The 24955-nt window shown below is 38.3% G+C and overlaps 1 protein-coding gene across 1 annotated transcript; it reads left to right on the top strand.

Annotated features, from left to right (window-relative positions):
* The first annotated feature begins 340 nt into the window (after positions 1 to 340).
* On the top strand, positions 341 to 23799 carry SLC17A5 (solute carrier family 17 member 5). The gene is made up of 11 exons (XM_032104824.1): positions 341 to 650; positions 3895 to 4091; positions 5518 to 5751; positions 6241 to 6328; positions 9046 to 9132; positions 10378 to 10496; positions 11364 to 11522; positions 13935 to 14067; positions 15778 to 15925; positions 20487 to 20577; positions 22098 to 23799. Exons 1-11 carry the CDS (start codon positions 590 to 592, stop codon positions 22233 to 22235), a joined length of 1455 nt encoding a protein of 484 aa, XP_031960715.1. The 5' UTR covers positions 341 to 589; the 3' UTR covers positions 22236 to 23799.
* Positions 23800 to 24955: the final 1156 nt, after the last annotated feature.

The raw sequence follows: 24955 nt of genomic DNA, 5'->3' as shown, positions 1-24955 counted from the left end.
GAGACACAGCGCCCGCACCTCGAGCCTTTCCTCCTCCGCCCGTGGCTGCCACAGTGGACCCGCACCGAGAGACCGCTGGCCTTCACTGAGAAGCAGCCACTTGTGGTGATCAGCGTGATCAGATTTGTCCTAATTCTGAGGAACTTTTCCCGCAGCATTCGGGACACCGCGCACAGCGACACCCACCGCCCGCCTGAGGGCGCGTCCGTGCGGCCTCGTCAGCCAGCGGGAGGGAGCGAGGGAGCGGCCGCCCTCACTAAAGATGGCGGCCGAGAGCGGCCCGCCCCAGCGTGGCGCTGCGGCTGAAGCCGTTTCCGCCCGTCCCCGCCCGTCACATGATCGCCGGGGGCTGCGGCCGCCGGTGCCCGGCCCCGGCGGGGCAGAGCCGAGCGGGCGGGGAGCGGCGGCTGGGGGAAACTGAGCCGAGCTGAGTTGAGCCGAGCCTGGCAGAGCAGAGCCGAGCCGAGCCGGGCCGGGTCAGGCCACGCCACGCCACGCCACTCCACCCTACCGTACGCTCCCGGCCGCAGCGGTGGCGCCGGGCGGTCTGGCCTTGAGCGCGCTGCGCGGTCCGAGTGGCAGCAGTGAGATGGAGCCCGAGGAGGGAGAAGATCGCACCCCACTGCTGAAGGAGCCCCAGCCCCACACGGGTGAGAGGAGCGGCAGCTGCCCCTGTGTGGCAGCGTCGCGTTGCTATGGAGGCGCGGGCGGCGAGCGCCGCTATGGGGCCCGGGGGTCGGTGCCACCGTGCCACTGCCGGGGTGACGGGGAAGGCGGTGACGGGGAAGGCGGTGACGGGGAAGGCGGTGACGGGCCCGGGGCTGCGCCGCCCGCCCGCGCCGTTAGCGGCGTTCTGTGCCCGGGATGCCGCGATGCCCGGAGGTGCTGGATCAGGCACAGCTCCGCGTCCTGACAGCTCTGTCGGTGGTGGGGTCAGGCGTGCAGCCCTGTCAGACACCAGCCCTCGGCTCGGTGACATTGCAGTGCGGACATTCCAGCCCAAATACCGGGCCAACCATTAAAAACTACCGGGGTCCATCGAGATTGTGTCTAAATTCCATATGAAGGCAGAACTTGAGTAAGACTAATTGCTTGTTACAAGCGTGGAGAGGAAAGAAGGTGAAAGGATGCAGGAAGGTAGAAGAGGAGGCTCGATATATGGTCAGAGCTTAACAACACAGCCTGCACGTTTATTTGTCTGTGCTGTTTTGCTTCCCAGAACGTACAACCTATAAAGAGTAGCGTAAGATTTTTAGTTTCTTTAGTATGCCATGGAAAAATGCTCTAATCCATTTAGCAAATGTGCAACTGCATCAAGGGGATCTGCTAACAAAATTACTTTAAAAGTACCAGAAAGAGAGAAATTTGAGCTCAAGTCTTCCTAAAGCAATATGTTCCTAAGTTTGCACAATACATCAGGCTCCAGTTGGAGGTGGCTCACCTCACCCACAAGGAAACTACAGCAGAGGAGCAACTTCCTTTAACTGCCGTGCAGCTTGCAGCACAGACCTGTTTTTTTAACTGCAATTTAAGAATCTTGTTCAATTAGAGCTACAGTACTTTTAAACATGCCCCTGAAATCAGAATTAACTATGGATGTAGGACCCAAGACTGCTAGTCAAGGTAAGACCTTGAACACAATGCTTTAAACTTTGGTTAGCTGCTTTAACCTTTAGGGGAGCGAATGCCTCTGTGTGTGATTATAGCAATCTCCTGAAACACACCTGTAATCTTCTTGAATCTTCCATTCTGGTCTAATATTCTTAGGTATTTCAAGTGCACAGGATGGAATGACAGGGAATCAATAATTTAGTAGCTATTTGCTTCAGACTTCAGTCCTACATGTTTGTTAGGTTTTTTTAATAAACTGCTTACAATTGGAAAAAAAATCTGACACTTGTGACCTTAAGTTCTTGCACATCTTGCACATCTGTTTGGTGGAGCTTGCTCTCCATACAAGTTGTATACCAGTAAGAGTCTTACAGCGGAAGAGTAATGGATGGTCCAGTTAATCTGCATTTCCAAGGAAGGGTTGCATCACCAGTGTGTTATTCAGCTTTCTGTTATTACTGTCTAACCCCAGCAACTACAAGAAGTGGACCAGTTAAGTAGCTTTACTTGTAATTATATTCATTGTTATAAATTATATGACTATACATTTTCTACTTAAGGCAAATTGCTTTTTAAACAACAGAACAATGAAGCTGCTTGACTAGTTTTTGTGTAGTAAGTACTTCCTGTACTCAGTGCTTGTTGTTTTTAATGTAAGCAATAAAATCTTGGCTGCTCTCCCTTATGTCATTTAAAAATCCAGGATGGCTTTTTCAAATGCTTCTGAGGCAAAACTTGCAATTACCACAGGTCTGGAAGGGGTTTTGCGTATTTGTACAATAGCCTTGTTTATTATTTATTTATTAAATGAACATAGCAAGTACAGTATCTCTGTGTCATTTTAACAACTTGTGCAGCCATAATGAACTTCACATAAAATTTATCAGGATTAGAGACTTCAAAAATGGGAAAGTTCTCTTAATTTCATGAAAAACAATCTTGCAGAAAGGCTCTGTGGTGTTCCCCCTGAAAAATAAAATCACATAGGCTCATTCCTTGTTTCAGGGAAGTTACTGGCAAGGGGAAGGTATCTCATCAGCTTGTCCACAGGGCATGTCCTTTGTTTCTTACTGCAGATCAGAAAATCCAGTTAAGTGATGTACTGCAGTAGTAGATGAAGCTCTGGTCAGTCCTATTCATAGATGTACTTGTTCTATTCATCATTTGAACTCTGAGTAGTGAAAGATGAGATCACTGTAGACTGATGTAATATCTACTGATCCCCAGCCTTCCTAGAGTTTCAGACATCCAGGTTATAAAACTTCCCATATAAAACTTTCCTATATAAAACTTTCCCCTCACAAGAGGGGAAACTCTATGCTTTATTTGAAAATTCAGCAGATTGTTCAAGTAGTTCCTCAACAATTTGACGTTTCTGCTCAGTAGTTTCAAGCATTCCCAGTTCATAAAGAGTAGCTGCAGAGCTTTAAACTGTTACAGCTCAGCTCTGATCTGGATCTTTGGCACTGATGAATGCTCTCTGCCAAATGCTGCTGTGTACTACTATAGAAAATCAATAACCGTGTTACAGTTCATAGTCTGCTATCTGTGTATTAACAGCTGACAGAGCTGACTTAATGTCATGACAGATTTTATGCTGAATCTTAGGACTCATTTCCTTTGTTGTCTTGTGACTGCCAAGAGGGTGTACTGGGCAACTGGGAGCCTGTTACTGTTTCACAGTGCCACCGCAATGTTTGCCATTCCGCTTTATGGAGTTTTCTCTGTTTGGCATCTGTCAGCGAATGCATATTCCCTTGTAAGCAAACTTGTAGAAGTAAAATTTGTCCTAGAAGACAGCCTGAAATAGCAATGACTGTTGTTTAGCACTCCTTTAAGAGTATTTGTTTTTCTTGATCCATTTCTGTGTATATTACAGGCTTCCCACTAATTTGTTTTTGGGTTTTTTTAGTGTGAAATTCTGTCTTAAATAAATATTACAGTATTTTGGAGAGGACTTTTAAAACTATGTTTCTAAATCCATTTCCACAGACCACACACTGTCCTTCCTCTGCAGCCCCCATTCTAGTGTGGGTAGCTGCCTATTGTCTAAACGAAGATTACATTTGCTTTGCACATCGGTATGAAAGGGTTTTTAAAAATTCTTTCAACCAGCCTCAGACTCTACCCCTACTGAATAAACTCCTTAAGAAGAAAAATGACCTTGTCTCCTTGCTAATTTTTTTATCTTACCCAAAGATTTCTGAGAAAATCAGTAAAAACGACTTATGAGTTGTTACTCTGTTAGGTCTGTTAAACATTTTTCATTTGCTCTCATTTCAGTCCCTGCATGCTGCTCAGCTCGCTACAATCTTGCGCTCCTGGCCTGTTTTGGGTTCTTCCTCCTGTATGCATTGCGTGTGAACCTCAGCGTCGCTCTGGTGGATATGGTAGAACCTAACACAAGCTTAGCAAAGAATGTGACTTCCAATGTGTGTCCAGAGCATTCTTCCGCCATAAATGTTCCTCGCAACACAACGGTGAGGTCTCAGACATATTGTCTTGTAATGTGGCATGTCAAAGTGGTTTTAGTAGAAGTCTGTGATAGATGGAACCATACTTAGGTGGCAAGAAAACAGGCTGTTTTTCACTAGATGGCCTTTCCAGTGGTTCTTTTAAAGCGATTCTGGGAAGTATTAGCCTTAAATGACTAGCTAGTTAAAGAGTGCTGTGCTGAGGGTCAGCTTTTTTACGTACCTCTTTTCTATGATATTCCTTAAAGATTGGCTAATCTGACTATGTAAATCTTTCATGACTCACTGTTTTATATGCCACTAATCAATTGTTACTGTTACATCTGCGTCAGAGCTCACATCACCGTCCAATTTGCCTGCTTTTTGTACAGTCACAATGGCATGAAATTTCATTACAAATTAGCATGTAATATTTTTCTCTTCATTTCTTTGATCTCTTTCCCAGGTCATGCTTTTTGCCTTTATATCCTTTACCTCTGACTTCCAGTAATCCTTAAAATCACATTTCTTAACTGAACTGCTGGATATGGAAAAAAAACCTTCTAAAAAAATCCCCAGTTTTGTGAATTTGGACTTGCACAGATCTTGTCTTGTAGTTGAAGTTATTCCTGAGCACTCTTGCCATCTTCCTTCTTTCATTTTGTTTGTTTGTTTAGAGGTCATTTATTGTTTATCACAAACAAATTATAATGGTGAGCTTTATGGGAAGGTTCTGACTCATCATTTCTGTGAAATATATGCTGCTCATTTAGATGCCGAAAAATTGATCTTTTGGAAGTGATCCCAAATGTCAGAATCACTTTATTGGGCAACAGTTCATATCTTCTTGCTGGCTTCCTTTATAGCTGCAGATTCCTATCTCAATCATCTTCGCTTTTATCGCATTGTCCACTGAAGTCATCTTCCCTCTGTTGTGCTTCTCCCATTATTCCACCTACCTTTTTGAGCCCTGTCCTTTACTGCTCTCTTGCTTTATATTAAATTTAAGCACCTGTATTTCCTTGTTTGTTTTTTTTGTCCATAAATTTTCTGCAGGTAAAGCCATTTTATAGAGCACGACAGAATGTCCACTCTGTGATTCAGAAGTGGGATTTGTACTCAGGCAGATTTACATACCTGTCACCTAACCCAAGCTGCTTAGAATGCAGAAAGGCATAACTGCCAGAGCGCTTGTATTTCATGTAGTGATGACTTCCATACTTCGGTTAGATATGTCTGAACAGACTGTAAACTACCTGAATTAGCTTTTAACACAACTTTGATTGCAGTATAGGTGAGTGTAGGGGAAGGAGACCCTAGGGAGTAGGTCACGAAAAAATTGAAATTTATTTATAAAGGACTAAATAGTGTATCTATGTAACATAAAATATGGTCAGAGAAACTGTTGTTTTTAACTTACTGCATTTTGTTGGGGTTTTTTTCCTCTTCTTAGGGAGAAAAATATTCTTGGGATGCTGATACTCAGGGATGGATCCTTGGTTCTTTTTTCTATGGCTATATCATTACTCAGATTCCAGGAGGGTATCTTGCAAGCAAAATTGGAGGCAAGCTGTTGCTGGGGTTTGGCATCTTTGGTACCTCTGTATTCACCTTGCTTACTCCCTTAGCTGCAAATTTGGGAGTTGGCTACCTCATAGCTGTCAGAGCCTTGGAAGGACTGGGAGAGGTAATCCTGCTTTCTCTATGTAACTTGAATATGTATCTGAATAATTTGTTTAAAATTGTAGTGATTAGACTCTGTGGGGGTTGGTATGCTGGAATAGTATATGGATTGTTTCATTCAAGTGGCTTAGTTTTATGTTTTTAAAATAATTAAAGCATTTGCACTATATTTTAGCCTTAGCTTTTCAGATAAGAAATGTAAGGATACTTGAGCCAAAACTACAGTTATTCTCATTTTCCAGAGACCAGGGCCTCAAAATAGTATTGTTTGTATAATTTCTGCTTTTCCAGTATATACAGAATCAAAAGCAGGATAAATTAATTCTGCCTCCTTATTCTCATGCCTTGCAGAAGTTTTATAAGTGGTTTCTTGCTAGACAACAAACTAACAGATTGTACTACTGCTTTTTAATGAAACATGCTTTGAAGCATGTAAAATTGAAGTGAGTTCTAAAATTCTTGCATTTCAACAAAATGAAATGATGTTTTCTAGGGTGTTACCTTCCCAGCTATGCATTCAATGTGGTCTTCTTGGGCTCCTCCAATGGAACGCAGCAAGCTCCTTAGTATTTCATATGCAGGTGAGAAATTCCCACGCTGATAATGGGATTATAAATTTTTACTGCTGTAACAGGGAGGATTGACTTAAATCAAAGGGATTTATATTGTAAATTTTAATCAGCATTTAATCCAGAAAGCATAACATTAAAGTAAGTCTTGTTTTCCATTAGTTTTCTTCATGGCTTTTATAACCTGACAAAAGGTAGTGGTCTACAAATAAGTATAAACTTGGGTCAAACTTTGGTATAAATGATGCAAAGAGTTACTGTGAAGCTGATTAAGAGAAGATACTGTAAATAAAAAAGATTTAGTATTAGGAACAAAAAAGCTGGGGCAGTCACAGGGTAAAGCTGTTTGGTTGTTTTTCGGAGTGTTTTTTAAGTGTTCTTGGAGGAGCTTGGGGAAGAAACCATCCAAGGTCCCATGTATTGCTGCAAGAGCTCCGTGTCAGAGTCCAGTACTCCCTGACCAGATTCTCCTAGATATTCTACATCTGGAAGGTGTAATATTTGATATTGGATTTACTTGTTTGAAGATAGCTGATGTTACACAGGATTTTTGATTTAGCAGAGTGATACAGAATTTACTGAAAGCACAGTACAAATATAAGTTAGCAAATGTAAGTTGACACTTATAAAATATAGCAATTGCAATACACTTCAATTTGGGTTGAAGGCAAGTCGAGTCTGTTGTTCTCTCAGAAATTCTGTTGTTGTTTAGCTTTTATACTTTGTGTTGGGCTGACCCACGTATTCACTTCCCTCATGTTGGTCTGGCTAAGTCAGGGAGACAGTCACACTTTTAATGAACTGAATGAGGAGAAATATTTACGCCACCAGCTGATCCACTCGACTGACATAGCTGCTTATCTAAACCAAAGCCACCTTCTGGTGCCTTTTGTGTTGAGATAAAGTCAGCTTCTTTGCAACAACTGTGGTTGGTCACACCCAGCATTATTCCCTGATCTTCTTCCCATTGCTCTTGCCCTCCTCCACTGAACCTTGTTGCATTTTAGGGGTTTATTGGTCAGTCACATTGCTTGGTGCAATATTTGAGGGACAGGTGAAAAACATGGGTTTCCAAATGTGCTAGTCAAAATTGATATTATTTCTTTGAGGATGACAAATTTTGTATTCAGTTACTGAAGTAATGGTTTGCTTTGCTCACTCCTATTAGTAATAATTCTGTTACGGCTTTTTTATTTGACCTGTGGTTTATCAAGAAGACAGGGCTATACCATATAAACTTCAGCTACAGTTTCTTAAGGAGCTAGGACAGTCTAGTGACAGTCTAGTGATTTTCCCAGAGGAATGAAGCCTTAATCCTTTCTTGCTCACATTTCTTCACTTTGCTCTGAACCAAGTGTCTCATCACTCATTGAAGTGACATTTCAATGATCTACTTCAATACACCTAATGCATCAGAAAGCTTTTTTTCTTTCTCTTTTTTAAAAATCTGTTTTCTGCCTTAGTGTTTAATTAAATCCACTTTAAAAGAAGTCTTCATGTGAGACCCAGCACACAAGTTAAGCAGAGAGTACAGGGTTGGGATTGCCTTCTACTGCATCTAGCAAATGGGAGTTTTTAAACTGTCCTTATGTAATTTGTGAAACTATATGCTAATGTACTAGTGAGAAGTAGGCTTCTTCTAGTGAGAAGTCTGTGGCCTTGAAGAGCCAATTGTTAGCAGTCACGGGTGGCTAAGACATCTTGTGTAAGCTTGGCAGGCTGTTTTCCTGCACATTGGCCGTCATGTGCTCGGTAGTTAATTTAATCGTGATCATGTTGATTTTCTGAGAGTACATGTGGTTAAGGTTATATATAGCTGTTACTTTGATTTATATTTTGCATGATGTATGTGTTTTTGTTGTTCATGGTTGGAGCTTTCTGCCTCAAATAAAAATTACTGTTTCCGTGAAGATGGAATCTAGGTAGTCAGAGTATCAATACAATGTTAATATTTTCTGAGTTGAGATTAGGTTTGGAGAAGTAATCGTACAGATAACATTAAGAGACAAAACCTACTGTTTATCACCAGTAGAGTGTCTAAGTATGTAAATAATATGGGTTTCTGGTTTAGATTTCGAAAGGGAAACACCTGCCGTCCTTATTCTTTGCAAAATTTATGTTGAATTATAAGCACAGGAATAGTTCTTTCTGGGTTTTGGCTGTATTCTGAACTGGAATCTGCTCATCTTTCCCTTCTTCCTTGATCCTACACCTTGTCACATTTAGGGAACATGGAATTTGAACCTACTGGTTATATATGGCTGACTTCTGGTTCATGTTTCTAGCATTCCTGGTTTTGTAGAGCTAGTAGGAGATACGAAAAATGCAAACTGACTATATTGTAACACTATACTCCCGAAGCCTTAATTCTACTGCATTCAGCTCTCTCTTGTTTTACAGCAATACTAGTTGACTAATTTTCATTGCTTTAGATGTGTTAGAGCCGTCACTTTATTGGAGACAAATGTGCCAAGAATTATTATCTTTTATTGCTCTTTGCTTCCAATTTTGGCTTTGTAGGGCACTGGGGCTCTATTTGCTTGGAGCTGCCGAAGCAGCTCATTGTGCCTGTGTTTCTTTAAAGCAAATCACAACCCTCTAGTGGTGGTGACAATCTTTATGCATGATTTATTACAGAGAAATAAAATAACTCTGAAATGCCACTTACACTTAAGGGGTCCATAGGAGATCTAATTATTTTTCCGCTTTGTTTTGCTTTCTTCTGGTAGGTGCACAGCTGGGAACTGTTGTGTCTCTGCCACTATCTGGTTTAATTTGTTACTATATGAACTGGGTTTATGTGTTCTACATATTTGGTGAGTTTGTGTTGTTTTGATTTTTCTTAATTATTTAAAGTACAATCCACATTCTTTTTGAAAAGCATATGTTAGAAAACTTATTTTGAGTTTTAAAAGTGTGTTTGACATTTTGGGTTGCTGTTTTATTCCTTCTGGGCAATTAGAGATATTTAAAGCTAAGTAGATTCCAGTGAATGGCTAAATAAGCTTTCTTCCAATGAGCAAAGATGTCTCTGAGTTGGAGAAAAGCTGGTACAAGTCAAATGCTCTTAACTCTCCCATCACTTGAAAACAGCAGGCTGAAATTTCTTATCTGGAGTGTGAAATTGAGTTAATAACTTTAATCCCAGGAATAAACTTCTACTTTGAATGAAAGAACGTGTGAAAAGTTACTGCTGCTTAAAGTGTGGAAAATCTCTAGCAGTCACAGGGACCATGAAAGAATGCCCAAAATGCAAGGCATAGCATGTTTACTGTGGCTTATGTTCTGGAAGAAGCTGAAACAGAAAATACTTTTTTTAACAGCATCTAGCTAACAGGTCTAGCTGATGCTTTTTCCAGGTCCGTTTACATGTCTGAGCCATTTCATATTCTCCATGGGGAAGAGGGAATCAGAATGTAAGACGAGGGTTACATTTTCCTCAAAAAAACCGTCTTCAATTTCTTATAAGTTACAAAGATTCAAACCAAAGAACTGAACAAGATGAAATAAGTTGCAATGTTACAGTTACATAAACGTGCAGTTAATTTGGACTGATTATTGAAAAGTTACCTTTTTTCAAAGGATAGTTCTGGAGTTGGCTTAAGAAAGAAAAGGAGGATTGGTGCATCGATTAAGCTGTATGTAGTGATATTCTATGTATGTGCACAAAGCATTTTTTGTGATTAAACTTCACATGAATTTTTATTTCCTGAGGATGAGCCATATCCTTTGTGTCTCTTCCATGTGACTGATAAGAATACAATTATGTATGTGCATCAGCTTTCTTGCTGCATGAAGCACTTCAAGTATAAAAAAAAAAAAAGAGGAAAAAACAAAAAGTCCTGCTTAGTCATCTTCATTGTTTATTGTATCTAAATGTGCATTTTTAAGACACTTTGGGGAACTAGTGTTTGTAAGTAGATAAAAAAATAATGTTCATTAAAATTATATTAGAGTTTTGAGAAAACACTTCTGATTATATCATCTGAGATTATATACTCGCTCAATATGAGTGCTTTTTAAAAATTTTTCTCTCTTCACCCATCTTTTCACAATAATAGGTGCACTTGGCGTATTATGGTGGTTCTTCTGGATGTGTTTGGTTAGTGATACACCAGAAACTCACAGGAGCATTTCACATGCTGAAAGAGAATATATACTGTCTTCTCTAAAAGATCAGGTACAGCACTTTGGTGTAGACATACCTAGTTAAGCCTAAACATAAACCACAAACATTGTCATTAATGTCATGCTCTGTTTATGTAAAGAATAGCATTCTTAAACTGAAATGGAAGCAGGATTTTTCGAACCAAAAAATTTTTAAAAATAATGCAGTTGTAAACTTAAAATCAGCAATCAAATAGCATTTATAATAATGCCTTTTGTTACAGATGTTTTTGTGGTGCTTTATTTAAAAAGCTTTTTATTTTTAAAAAAAGCTCAAATATGTCACTTTATACTAGATGCAGACCTGTATAATGTCTTCAACATTTGCAGTATAATATTTTAGAGCATTTCTCTTTCTCAGTGTGTCATCTAGAATAAGAAACAGATTGCTGTTTGCAGAGAAAATGCTAATGAGCCACATCCTAAAGTTTGCATAAGATTCATTCCTGTGACTGGGGGAATATGTATTTACAAACAGTGAAGCTGGCTGAGAGACCACAATTAATATCTGAGTAGGAAAGATTCAGCTAAATAAACACCTCAGGGGTGACTAAATATTAAATTATTTATAGTAAAAGCAGAAGGCATCAAATTTCAACAAGGGAAGGCATGCTTTTTGAATTACAAAATGTAGTATTTGGTTTACTCTGGAATAGTAAACATCAGAGCAGTAACATACCTTAGTACACCTTCACTGAGAACTGAAGACAGTAATTAATTCATTGCTGATGACTTGTATCTATCAACTGAGACTCATTTTGTGCCTTTCAGAATGGGTGATCAGCATAGATTTGATTAGCATCAAAATGCTTTATTTAGTAAATGTTCATATCAACATCCTGATTTCTTTCTTTTTCTCTTTTTGTCTCCGGACTGCCAGCTTTCTACACAGAAATCTGTTCCCTGGAGACCTATGCTGGGGTCTCTTCCACTCTGGGCTATTGTTGTGGCACACTTCTCTTATAATTGGACTTTCTATACACTTCTTACACTCTTGCCCACATACATGAAGGAGATCCTGCGATTTGATGCACAGGAGGTAAGATACGTGCAAATATAGTCACTTTCTTCTGAATTAAAGAAACTAAATCATCTGCTGTTTAGAATAGAAGAACCCATTTAAGAACCTTGGAATGTAAACATATAGATGGGAAATGATAACCCCGCACAGTGAAGCAGATGCATCAAAAAAGTTGCCTGCCATATAATTTCCACTATCTTTACTTATCTGACATTTACCTTAGTGCTAGTTTTCAAGGTAAATTTTCTGTTTAAAGATGCATGGTACCCATCTTTAACTGCTCTGTTTTAAAACATAACTATAAAAATATTTTCCCCGATCTATGGCTTCTGTGATTATTTCAGATTTTACACCAAGTTTTATGGCTTCTGAAATACTGTCTACTTCTTTGCTACCTCATAGAGGAGAACATTTCCAGTTAAAAATAAAAACTAAGAAAACCACTGGACAAGTGGCATTTTTGAAAGTATTTTAAGGATGGGATTTGGGGGAGGAAGGGACCAGAAGGAAGCTTCATTCTGATTGGATCAGTTTCCAAATTGTCACTTTCTTTCCTCAATGAGCAGCAGAGGTAAAATACCTTTTCTTACTAAGGTAACTGGATGAAACAAAACCATAGCCTTAAGGTCCAGATACAGTGCTTTTCAAGGAAATTTTATAAAATTGAGTTACTTATCAGGGAAAAATTAGGAGTTGAGGGAGGTGGAATATTCTTATTTATAGCAATTACTTGAGTGTACTGGTCTGTTTTTAATGACACTGTTTTGGTGATGGCATAGCTTACCTGGAGAAACTGGTATAGCTAAGATAAAAAGATGCTCAGAAATTTCAAGACGTTTAACATAGTCTTTTCCTGGTTTAAAAAACAAAACTGGTTTAGAGCAATCTGAAGATGAATGCCGTGCAAGAAAGACGTGATGCCAGCAATCTTGGGAGGAAAAGATGGGGAACCTTAGCATTAGAAGAGAAGGTTGCATTAGGACAAGCTGCAAAATGGCTGGAAAAAACTAACTGAAGTTGCTGATTGGGTTCCTTATTGTGCCTCTTCAGGTATTCCCTGAAGAGGCATCAACATCTGTGGAAGTCATTTGCTACCACGGCTCTCAGTTGCACATAACGTTTGTAAAACACACGTTGCATTAAATGGTTCTGCTGTGAAGTGGTTTCCTTTGTCTCTGGGTTATGTTTCTTCTTTTTAGAGCAACTTAGAGTACTGACTGTTGTGAACATCAAAAAAAAAAAAAGCTTGTGTAATAGTGTAGAACTAACTTTGTTGCCACACATTTAGATGGAGATTGCATTACCGTTTAAAATATTATACAGTTGTTGCTGTTCAGTTTCCTTTCTAAAATACAGAAATTAGTTAAAAATAATGCTGTGTCTTTGAATAGTGCTTTTAAAAAGTTTTTTAATTACTGAGACTCTTCTATTTTTCAAAATTTTACCTACTGTTAGTGAAAACTGAGCATTGAAATCCAACAGGCAGCATGCACAAGTGCTGATACAATGAACTTGAGGTGGGGATGTGTTTCTTGTTTCAATTCAAATTAAAATTCCCAGGGAATCTTCCACTTCTTGACGCTTCTTGACAGTTAATACGTTTTATACTAGTGTATAAAGGTTACAGTATTTCTATTCAAATACCTCTTTTTAATCATGGGTATGGTCAAATTATAGCTCTGTTATCAGTAGCTATCTGTAATTGTTTGGAAAGGCTGTAAATGTAGGCAGTTTAATAGTACCTTTTGTTTCCCTTCATCTGCAAATCATGTAGAATCAGACAGAAGTCTCTAAACAGCACTTGTTTAAAGTAATGGGGATTAACTGGTGAGTTCAGGGTAAGTCATGTCAGATCTGAATAACTCTGCTTTGGGATTTCAGGATGTCCAGCCTAGATGTGATGAAAGTCCTAGTTCTATATTTTGTCTTCTGTTTACAGCAAGCACCAGATATTTCAGCAGATGGATAAGGAATAATGTAATGTAACAGTAGTACAAAACCAGAGATTCTATATAGTTTTCAAAATTCTGAATAATATTTACAGCTTCCACTAACTTTAGTAACTCCCTTGATATTGGTGTCCTGGAAACTTCCATGATCAGGTTGATTTCCACAGGATACCTTCAGTTACAGTTTTCTTATTCCTGAACCCAATTGCTGATTTTTTAAACCTTGAAGTTTTTGGTCTGACTGCATTGGTAGTTATGGATTAAGTCATGTGATGGGGCGTTTACACATTGGTAACTTTATTATGCTTTGCTTTTTCTATCCCTAGGTTTGTATTTTATGTAATACCAGCAATAATTATGTGGATGGATGGAATTGTCACCTCTGGTTCAGTCTCAGTTAATGTTCCAGCACAAGTGATTTTTCAGCATATTGATTTGTCATTTCAGTGTTTTAACTGTCATCTTTTAACCTCCTTAACAGAATGGATTTTTGTCTGCCCTACCTTATTTTGGCTGCTGGTTATGTATAATTCTGTCTGGGCAAATTGCTGATTATTTACGGGAAAAACAGAACTTCTCCACTGTTTGTGTTCGCAAATGTTTTACCCTAATAGGTAGGTGCAGTATCATCTCTTGGAACATACAATCTTAGAACGTATAATAATATCAATTTGGGAAAGCTTAGGAGCTTGGGAGAGTAGTCTGACATTCTGTTGTGAGATGAGGCAGCATTGTTCATGACTTGAGAGGAGCAACTTTATCTGTACAATAATGTGTCAGGAGTAAATCCTATCTTTTTCCATGAAAAGTAGGCCTATTGGATAAGAGAACAATAAGAGATTGTCAAAAGCTTTTTTTAGGTCAAGATAATTGGACTACAAGCAAACCAATCAAATAAACAGTCAGGTAAAGTCACCATAAAAGGGTGACTGAAACACTGTTATCAAACAAGGTTTATCAGACTGCCGGGATATTGTTCTGCATGAGCCTGTTCTGTTGTTCAGTGTTTTGTTTATCTAAGGCTTAAGCAAGTAAATAGGAATACACTTGTAAAATTTACAGTTGCGACCACAGTAGGAAGATCAAACAGAATCCAAAATGGTCTTGACTGACTGGGAGGAGAGAGGATCTGAAATCACCAACAGATCAGCCAGATCAGATTTCAATAAACACAGGTAAAAGGCTGTATTTAGGAAAGAGGAGTTGATTGCTGAGTAAAAGAGGGAACAGGGGAAAGAAGTTGAAGGAAAAAAAAATATATTAGGCACAGGATCCACAAAAGTTGCAGCCCAGTTATTGTATGGTCATCCTTGCTGGCTTCTCAATTCAGCTGACTCAACTGCTTTCTTTAAAGCAGCTCCTGTAATAAATTCTCAGGCATTTTGTTTGTTTGTCTTAAGTCTATGCTATTTTGGTGATTCGGTTTACTGCAGGGCCACACATCTCACACCCTTGTATGTATAACAGGAGAAAAAATGTTGTTGTCTTGGGAAAAGTAGGACTTAGGTTGGCTTCATCAAGAAAAACATGTACTTGGAGCTGTTTGCAGAGGTCACAATGGGGTCATGTGAATGGGCTGTGGTCCTGGGAAATGGGTACCAAAGTTAACTGCAGATAGGAAGCAGTGTGCCTGAGCTCATGGTGGCTGATAAGCTGTTTCCAGTGCCCGATGCAGCATCTCTACAGCTATCCTGGGTTCACTCAGGGTTCACAGTGTCAGTGTAGCTTCAATTTTTTTATAGCAATAAAAAAAAATAATTTGTGAGGTAATTTTCAGTATCTGTTGATTTTTGTTAATTTTTTAATCTAGTTTGTTCTTTACCACTAGAGTGGGATACTTCTGATCCAGTTGCTGTTTCTTGAGACAACAACAGTTTTGCAACCCATCTGCTCTTCCTTTTCACAAGGACATGTAGTGATAGGACAAGGGGGAGTGGCTTTAAAGAGAGTAGATTTGAATTAGACAATAGGAAGAAATTCATTACTGAGAGGGTGGTGAGGCACTGGAACAGGTTGCCCAGAGAAGTTGTGGCTGCCCCATCCCTGGAAGTGGTTAAGGCCAAGTTGGATGGGGCCCTGAGCAACCTGATCCAGTGGGAGGTGTCCCTGCGTGTGGCAGGGAGATTGGAACTAGATGATCTTTAAGGTCCCTTCCCCCCGAAACCATTTCTGATTCCGTACCGTCCCACTGTAACGCGCGTGGTGCAGTGCCGGTTCTGTACGGCAGGGGGCGGTGGAAGTTGTATGGGAAACGTACACTCCGCTTGGCGCGTCCCAGTATCTCGTGTTAAACGTCCATTGATTCTGAGGCTTCTGTCTTAAAGGAATGATTGGACCTGCGGTGTTCTTAGTAGCAGCTGGATTCATAGGCTGCAACTATGCACTGGCTGTTGCGTTCGTGACCATATCAACAACACTAGGAGGATTTTGTACATCAGGCTACAGCATCAATCATCTAGACATAGCACCTTCGTAAGTATTACTGAAGCTGTTGTTAGTGCATGTCAAATGTTTGTGACCCCTCTTTTTTCTTTTTGTGTTGCTGGGGTGGCTTGGAAATGTATCTATGGAGCACATGCTGTACAGAGCTGGAGTGTAAACACTGACAATTACTTGGGTTTACAGTATTAAGCACTGTATTTGCAAAAAGTGCAAGGTTGGCAGAGGCTATGACATAAACAATAGTTTAGAATCATTCCAATTTTGATCCTGCAGTAATAAATTATATAATTCCTGTAATTACAGATTCTAATTATAGACTTGATAGACTTTTGTCATATTGAATTCATGTTCTTAGTAGGACAGTATTTTTTGAACTGCACAGTACAGTTAAGTGTTTCACTGTCTTCAGCTTTTCCATCAGAGCTATCAACCTTTGGTATGAACTTTACCATATTTAAGCACTGTGATACAGGCAAATTATTTGCATTTGAAAAACATTCTGTACACTGGAATCTAATTATTGTTACAAGTAGTTGACCTGATTTGTCAGTACGTGACAAATCAGGTATGTACAATTGCTCTTAAATGAATATTTTTCAAGAATGGAAAGTTAAGACTTCAAGCTGTAATTTCTCCAGTGTTACAAATTCAGAATTAGGCAGATCCATCAGTTCCCCAAAGAGTGTGGATGTATGTATATTCTTCTAAAAGTGCACTGGTAAAAGTCAAGTACTTTACTTTGTCATTCATTTTCCAATTTGTGGTAGCACTTAGATGTGAACAGGGTCAAATGACTTCATGTCCAAAGAAAATGGTGTTTCTGTATTAATGTGTAAAATGAAATGACTTAAAGTGTAGAGTAAAAAACAATTTATAGAAATACTACCTATAAAAAAATTCTGATCATCTAGTCAATTTATATGGGTCCCAATTGAAGGTGGTATCCAGGCTTGGGCAATTGAAACGATGGTGGTCACATCCACAATCACGGACAATTTTTGACTTAACAAATGGATATGAAATAGTGGGAACTCAGTTAATCTTGGCAGGTGAGGTTACGTAGCAAGCAAGAGGGGAGGTATTAGTGGCCAGCTATAAACTGCTTGTACTGCTGAATTGAATATGAAAGTAAGAAAAATAGCTTCTGTGGTGCACTTTGTTTTAAATCACATGTAACTACAAATTTGGAAAATGTACTTAAAGCAGTGCATCTGGGGTGTTATTGGTCATTCATTATACAACTTCTGTTTCAAGCTTAGTTTTGCAGAACTACAATGGTTAGTTTCCAAAATACGTATTAAATTGTGCTTGTTATGTGAGTACAATTTAACGTGTCCATGGAATGCAACAGAGTTGTGACAGGAAAAAGGAAATCATGCAACTGCAGTGTGACTTAGACGCACAAGGAACTTCTGTATGTAGGCAATGGCTGAGGTTTCCCAAACTAGGATGTTGTATGTGTCTTCTAATTTGAGATGCTTCATTTTGAATTTCAAATGTGTTTATTTCAAGAGTCAATTTGTTTATAGCAGTATTCAGAGTATTTCAGGTGTTGAAAAAAAGCCACAAGAAGAAAATGAAGTTACACAGTGCCGATGCCTGTCAGCAGGCATAGCTAGGTTCCGCATATGAACTGCTGCTGATCCTTCTGACCAAATCCCACTCTGTTCTTCCTACCCTCGATAAAGTCCTGCTTTTATTCCCTTTGGATTTACACCAGACAAGTTCCTCTAGCTCTTCTTCCCTCTCAGACAGGCAGAAGGGAGCAGACTGAGTGTAAGAGGGGGAAGTGTCTTGCTGGTAAGTTCAGGGACTTTGGCCCAGCATTGCCTCTAGAGGCGCATGGCTGCATATGTGGGAAGACTTTCTTTGGTGGTGACGTGGTGAGAGTGAGTGCTGTTTTATTGAAATCAGTGATTTTCTATTCAGTACATGCATGCTTTAATTCAGGGCAAATCAGTCCAAATGGGGACAGAGAAAGAAAAAAAGCATGTCCTTGTAACAGAAGTCATATTAAAAAATTTCTTCAGACACAGAAATGTAAAAAACATATAAGATGAGAAGAAAAAGAAGACTGTCTTTACTCCTCCCCCCACACCTAAGTTTTTTGCAACTTGTCTGAACTTTGTTGGATAAAATGATCAAGGCCGACATACAAAATTTCAAGGAAATACTTGACATAATTGGAGAAATCTAAAAACAAAGTCTGCATGAAAGTGTGAAGGAAACCTCTGTAGAGTCTACTCAGAGCTCAATATTTATTTTTCATAATTTAGTGAAAGATGTTAGAAAAACCAGAAGTGATTCAAAGCAGTTTCAAAATGCACAAATACCCATTTAAATTAGTTAAAAGTATGCTTCCTAGAATAGCAAACAGTCCCTTTTTATTACTAGAACTTGCATAATAATTATTATATTCACAGGAAAAAAGTGAATGAAAATACAGATGCTTAATTAAAAACAATATTTGCTATGTGGTTTTGGTTTCTAACATGTGTTTATTATGCCATTGGTGAATTGGATTGGGGAAGGGTTGGGGACAGAACGGAGACAAGATTGTTCTTCTAGGGAAAATATTGTATTTTAGCTTTTTAAGTCTACATCAATACATTTCTATTATTACAAATTTTAATACTGGTGTTACCATGAGCCCTTGTAATATTCATGTGGTTCTGTTATATACTAAATACTTCACATAGATGTTTTTTTATACTCTTGATTTTACTACTTGACTGCTCTGCAAGTTAATTTGTATTTGGTTATCCCCATTATGCCATAAGAACCTGACCAACAGCTTACTGTTGGTTTTGCTCTACAGACATGTCACTTTTTGCTTTCTCTTTTCATATGGGAGTTTCCACTGTACTAAGGGAGTGTCATCACAGTTATCTGCATCAAACAGCGAGCACTATCAAGAATGCAACCTATGTCAGAAACACTGGGCATAAACAGAGGCATTTAGCCAGCAATTAGTTGCCAGAGATCTTTGTCGACTATGTTTAGTTTTAAAAGTGTATGTTAGCAGTATTGTAGTGCTTAAACATGTTGAAGACAAAGTGCATTTGGTTCTACTTAAAGGCTTTAAATGGGGTTTTGCTTCATGCGCTTATTTTCCTAAGGGAAACTTTTACACTTTGACATTCAGCATCATAAAGGCCTATTAATTCTAAACCACTTTCCAAGATAGGAAGACTGCATTCCAGGTTTAGAAAGAAATAAAGAAGTTTTAACTAAAGCATGGCCACACTTTAAAATTACATGTAGTGTAGACTTTAAAAAATCAACTAGTAGGCTAGATGATTGTTTCCCTTTCTCAGGAAAAAACCACATGTTTTTCTAATATCACTGGAATGAATACGCATATTGCAACCTTTTGTAACAATGTTGTATGGTTGAATTCTCCTGTTTTGGTAAATAAAATTTCAAAGGTATGCATTTCTCTTTAGAGATGAAATAGGTTTCTGTTATGTTAAAATTGGTGAGGACATAATTTTACTCTGAGCAGCCTAAAATGATGACTGGGATATGACTCCTTTCTCCTATGGTAAACTGCAGCTATTAGTATTTTGTGTGATTCTTCAGCCAACGAATCCACCTTGAAAATCTAAAACACAGGGATCTGTGCCCTGGTGGTTGGAAGGTCAAACTGCTGTGGAACATCTGGCTCTTATTTCTCTTCAGTCTCTCTCACAAGTCTGCACTTGTGGTACAGTTTCAAACTTTCGGTATTGCAACATGCCTGTGAGAGAGATCTTGAATTGCTTAGAGATGAGGTGCTGAGACAGATATTAAGCAAGTTATCAGCTTTTCCCAGCAAGTTTTTATGGCCGCTGGTGCATATGCATACATTTGTGTGTGAGAGAGCAGCACGTTCATGGAACAGGAGGCCTCAGAATGGAGCTGCAGGAATGGCAACCAGCAGAACTGGTTTAGTCAGACCCCTTTCCCATTGGCCTTGACCCACAGAAAGCTGAATAGAAGGACTGCCACAGCACTCTGAACTCCTATCTTTGGAATATACACTTTTTAGTGTAAGTGGGGATATCCAGGCACACTGTGGATATTGCCTCCTTGGCAGACAGATTTTTAGCAATGAAACCTGAACCAACTCTTACTGTTGGCAAAGAGCACTTTGTCATACTCCTTGTTGTCTTTCTACTTCAAGACATGCAATGTGTCTTTAACTGCTCCAGTGGATCCATTCCAGACAGTTTTGTTGTGGCTTAGCAAAGGGGATGTGGATTTGGATTATGGATCTTGAGCAAAGCCATAGGCAATTTAAGTTAAATTCCATAACTAGCCTCTGAAAAATAGAGACATAGAGAATCATTTAAGTGGAAAAGGATCTTTAAGATCATCACGCCCAACCATTAATCTAACACTACCAAGTCCACAACTAAACTATGTCCTTTAAAATATATGTACCAAGGTGACAGTGAGTTGTTATTAGAAGAAAAGCAAGTCATTCACACTGGAATATTTGTGTTTTATTTGTCTTGTGTGATCAAGATGAAGCCTGGTTAGGCAAAATGGTGTCCATGATTGATAAGCCTGACAAGTTAATAAGCAGTGTCAACAACTTCTCTTGCAGGTATGCTGGAATTCTCCTTGGGATCACAAATTCTTTTGCTACTATCCCAGGAATGGTGGGGCCAGTTATTGCCAAAAACCTCACTCATAATGTGAGTTGTTATATTTTTATCTCAATTGAATAGAAATTCCTTCTTCTCACGTCTGCAGTCATTAAATGAAATGTGGGTTACACCTGTAAATCATGTTGTTCCATTGTTTTGAATTACTTAATTCCTAGCTCTTATTGTCCTGATTCTGATCAGGAAAATAAGGGTAAAATCAAATACCTTTGTAAGACTTGAAAATTTTAGGGACTCACCCCTTATATTCTCTAGAAACAAAACGAATATATTTTTATCACAGTAGAACTCTGATAAAACACCAACTAGATTAGACATTTGTGGTATTGTTTTATCAAATTAGAACAAGTTCTTGCTTGGTTTTTTTTTAATTAGGCTGTCACGTGAGGTGTTGAGTTCTAATGTCAGCATTTGTCAGATAAGTGAGAAACTAGATTCTAGTGTTAGATTTGACTAACAAGGTGCTGTAGTGATTTCGATAGAAAAAGGGAAGCACTGGGGCTTTTGAGGAGTTTTTGATTACTATTTTTTCAATGAACATATGAATTATTCTAAAATCTTTTAAGAAAGGGAGATAGGAGGAGTAAGATTAGTGATGCACTTGAATTTTTGGAGTTGGAGGTAATTCTAAGGATTTTCTTAAAAATCACAGAATCACAGAATATTCTAAATTGGAAGTGACCCACAGGATCTTTGAGTTCAACTCTTAAGTGAATGGCCCATATGAGAATCAAACTCATGGTCTTGGCGTTATTAGCACCATGCTCTAACCAAAAACAATCTGAAAATATTCATTAATTCATTATTCCAATAAAATTAGTTCTTCCAGATATTTTAACAAGGGGGTTGTTTTAGGATATTTTTGTTTGGTTTAGTTTTTTCCCCTCCATACTAATGGTATTCTGTTTTTGTAGTAAGATCATTCACAGGTTTATTACAGCATCATCCAGAACTTTAAAAAAAACCCCAAAAACTTTAGACATCTACAGATACTATTTCTTTATTTGAAAAGGAAAAAAAACCCAAAAAGCAAATAAACCACAGTTCTTTACTACACATTTATTAAGGCCTTTCTTAAATACCAGAGTTTAGAGGATTACTCTTGAAATCTGAGTGAAGGTAGCTACCTCGTTGGGACCAAAAGGCTTATGATTCTGGAATGTTCACATAGTAGTCATTAAGAATAGCTTACTGCACAGTGCAGGGCACTTCAGCTCTTGGATCACCTGATCTGAAAGCAAAGTAGTGTTTCGCTTACAGTAGCATTCGCTGCAGTTGTGTCGATGGCTCTGCATATTGGGTGATAAACTGATCCAGATTGGGTAATGCAGTTCTGATAAGACTATCTGTGTAAGCTGTATTATAAAACTGAAATTGACTATACTGTTTATTGCATCCTTTATGTTTATAATGCTTTTATGTTGCTGTGAAATCATGCTGAATGGCATTTGCATTTAAATAGGCAAGGCATGTAGCATCGATTTTAAAACTACTTTTTCTCGAGTGTGAAGCTGCAAATTGACTGCATTTTTTTTTTTTTTTTTTGACAGAATACTGTGGGAGAATGGCAGATGGTTTTCTATATTGCTGCCTCTATTAATCTATTTGGAGCGATTTTCTTTGCATTATTTGCAAGTGGAGAAGTTCAGGACTGGGCAGTCAGTGGATATCACTTGCATAGAAACTGAAGGAGATGTTGAAATACCAAAGCTGTGCTGAGTCCCGTTGTGCTTAGAACTGTGTGACCAGAAAAGTGCCTTCGCTGCTGATGCCTAGGAGTCTTCAGAGCTGTTTGGTTAAACTATTTTATCGCTATATCTTTTGTACTGAAAATAATTTGACAGTCTATGTGTGCTATTTCCTAACAAGAAACTACTTGGATTAAATATAGATTTTCATGCTAGGACTTGATATCAAATATGTGATCAGAGACATTTTAAATCAGTGTGCTAGGCTCTAATACTTTCCAGTTTTTAATTAATACTTTCTCAATTAATGTGTAGGCAGATGTTTGCTGATACTAAAATGAGAGGAAAAAGTAAAGTGATTATGTAGCCCTCTAAGGAAGAATGGCATGCAAAGAATTGTACCCAAAAATAAGTTTTGATTTCCATTATGAGACTGATGGGTTTTTTGCTGTTTAAAGAAGTGTAGTAGAGCTCTAGTTTTATACAATCTTTTATAGTACTTTTATTTTGTCAGTGTTTTAATGATGGCTAAGAAATGCACATGTAATTTACTTCTGTTTTACGCACAAGTTTTGAATATATAAACATTCCCTGTTTCATGAATACAGCTTCACAACTAATACACAGCAACAAAGAAGTAAATGTACCACTGGGACTTACAGAAAAAAACATGTGTCCTCTGTGGTGCAGGTTTTTCAAATAGGCCTCATTTTTATTTCTTTCTGCAAAGAAGAAGCAGTGCAGCTCAGTGGTTTAAATCTAGGAAGTGTACAAGAGTGAACTAGAAATAGAATATCTGCATGATTATCTTAAAATAACTTTCAGTTTGGCAATTAATTTTTTTGTCTCTTTAAATCAATGGAGTGGAATTCTTTCCTCTTGCATGTAGATATGTTTGTCAGCTTGTAAGTGTAGAAGAAATAAAATAAGGCCAGTGTAGCAAACAATCAGGAAAATCAGTTCTCTAACAGCATTGTTTGTTAGTCAGATAAAACTAGAGTAGAAAAGAACTAGTGCAATAATCTGGTGCTGTTAGTCTCCTATCAAGATAGAATTTGACACTCAAGAGCATTCTTTGCACAACATGCACTTAAATGCCACAGAGTAGGATTAAAAGTTATCAAAACAGTGGCCTTGTTAAGAACAAATGGCTGAATAATCTTAGAGCCACAAAGCAAAGGAAAATTCTTGTGCCAAAGATTCCTGGATTGGAGCAATTAGGTAAAAAAGAAAAATCACTGGGCTCTGGGTTTTTCATTTACCACCAATCCAAAAGAAAATCCCAGTATTAAAGCTGCTCCAGTGGAGCCTACCTTCCTTCATTTCTAGGAAATGGCATCTGCCTCTCCTTTTTAGCTTTAAGAGCCATTTTGTTTTGGCCTTCCTTAAGTGTCATGTTCTCTGATGGTGGATTTAAACTGTGTTTAAATCTCTGTGTCTGCAACATTTCCACAATAAACAATGTGTTGTTCAGATTAAATTAGTACTTACTCAGTGGAAGTATGTTAAAACTATATCGTGTCTTCAGTGTTTCTACAATAAATAGATTGAATATTTATATGTGCATCTGTTGTTGAACATTACTATCTCCCTGAAGTTAGACCACCATTTTGAAAGTATGCTGAACAACAAGGTTGGTGACTGGCTTAAGGAATGGTTAATATTTTCTTGGAAAATCACCTTCCTCAGAAGTTTTTTGTCTGGCTTTACAGGTAAGTATTGTCTTCTGTTCCACCTGGCACTGGATTAAAAGTAATAATTTAACTTTATGTGAAAATAAATTTGTACTCTTTCAGTATCTTTGGTTAAAAAGAAGGGGGGAAAAGTTTAAAAACTTAAAAGATTGTATATAGTTTAATTTATGCCTTTGCTTTTCTAGGGATCATGGACAGGGTTGCAATTCTTCCACCTGTTCTGACGTTGGAAACTTCAGCCTCCTGTTCTTCTAGTCTTTTTCTTCCTGTGCTTCTAGTCTTTTTCTTTGAAAATAGTTCAGTTGAATATCAAACTTTTAAAAATTATATTTAAGGGAGTAGATGCAGTAGAAGTGTATGTAGACATATATATCAGTTGAATCAGCCTGAACCAGATTTAGTTAAAACTGAATTTTAGGCATATCAGCAATTGAGGAGTCCAGAAATTTTTGGACCAGCATACTAGATTTTATTTTCCCTTCATCTAGAGCACCATTATTACTCATTTTGCATACTCTGTAACTTTTAAGTCAGCTTAGAAAGTGGGACTGAAAAAATGCTGTAAATCCTTATATTATTTGTGGACAACAGGCTACACTAAAGCTAATATACGGCTATTTCTGATTTCATTTTTAAAGTATCAAAATATAGGGTGGGATTCTTGATTCAGTGAGGCTTTTAACCTATAACAAACAAGAATATCCCCTAAAAATTCCTTAAGTGTTACATTCCTGTATCAGGCTTGCAAAAAAGGAAAATCTATTAGAAAAAGCTGCTAAAATATTTTCTGCTAATCATTATATTATTTTTATTGCATTGCCACGCTCCTGTTTTCATGGCTCTCTCAGCCAGTTTCATCTGTTCAAAGATATTTCTCATATTCTGTATTTTCAGGAGTAACAAGGGGTTTGAGTACCTCTTGTCTCAGTTCACCTGTGTGACACAAGATCTTGACAGAAATTGGGCAGTGTTTTTGTGGTGACTGTTTTCCTGAAACAATCCCATAACTACTATTTCTTGCTGCAT

This window comes from Corvus moneduloides, chromosome 3 (assembly GCF_009650955.1).
Source record: "Corvus moneduloides isolate bCorMon1 chromosome 3, bCorMon1.pri, whole genome shotgun sequence".
Classification (NCBI taxonomy): domain Eukaryota; kingdom Metazoa; phylum Chordata; class Aves; order Passeriformes; family Corvidae; genus Corvus; species Corvus moneduloides.
The sequence above is the reverse complement of the archived record's forward strand: the minus strand, read 5'-3'. Positions and strand labels throughout refer to the sequence as shown.

Excerpts from the sequence above, each read along its gene's own strand:
- SLC17A5 (XM_032104824.1), top strand. The coding sequence starts at position 590 with ATGGAGCCCGAGGAGGGAGAAGATCGCACCCCACTGCTGAAGGAGCCC. Across the intron at positions 4,092-5,517 it reads ATGTTCCTCGCAACACAACG|GGAGAAAAATATTCTTGGGA; the intron begins GTGAGGTCTCAG and ends TCCTCTTCTTAG. Across the intron at positions 11,523-13,934 it reads TGCGATTTGATGCACAGGAG|AATGGATTTTTGTCTGCCCT; the intron begins GTAAGATACGTG and ends CCTCCTTAACAG.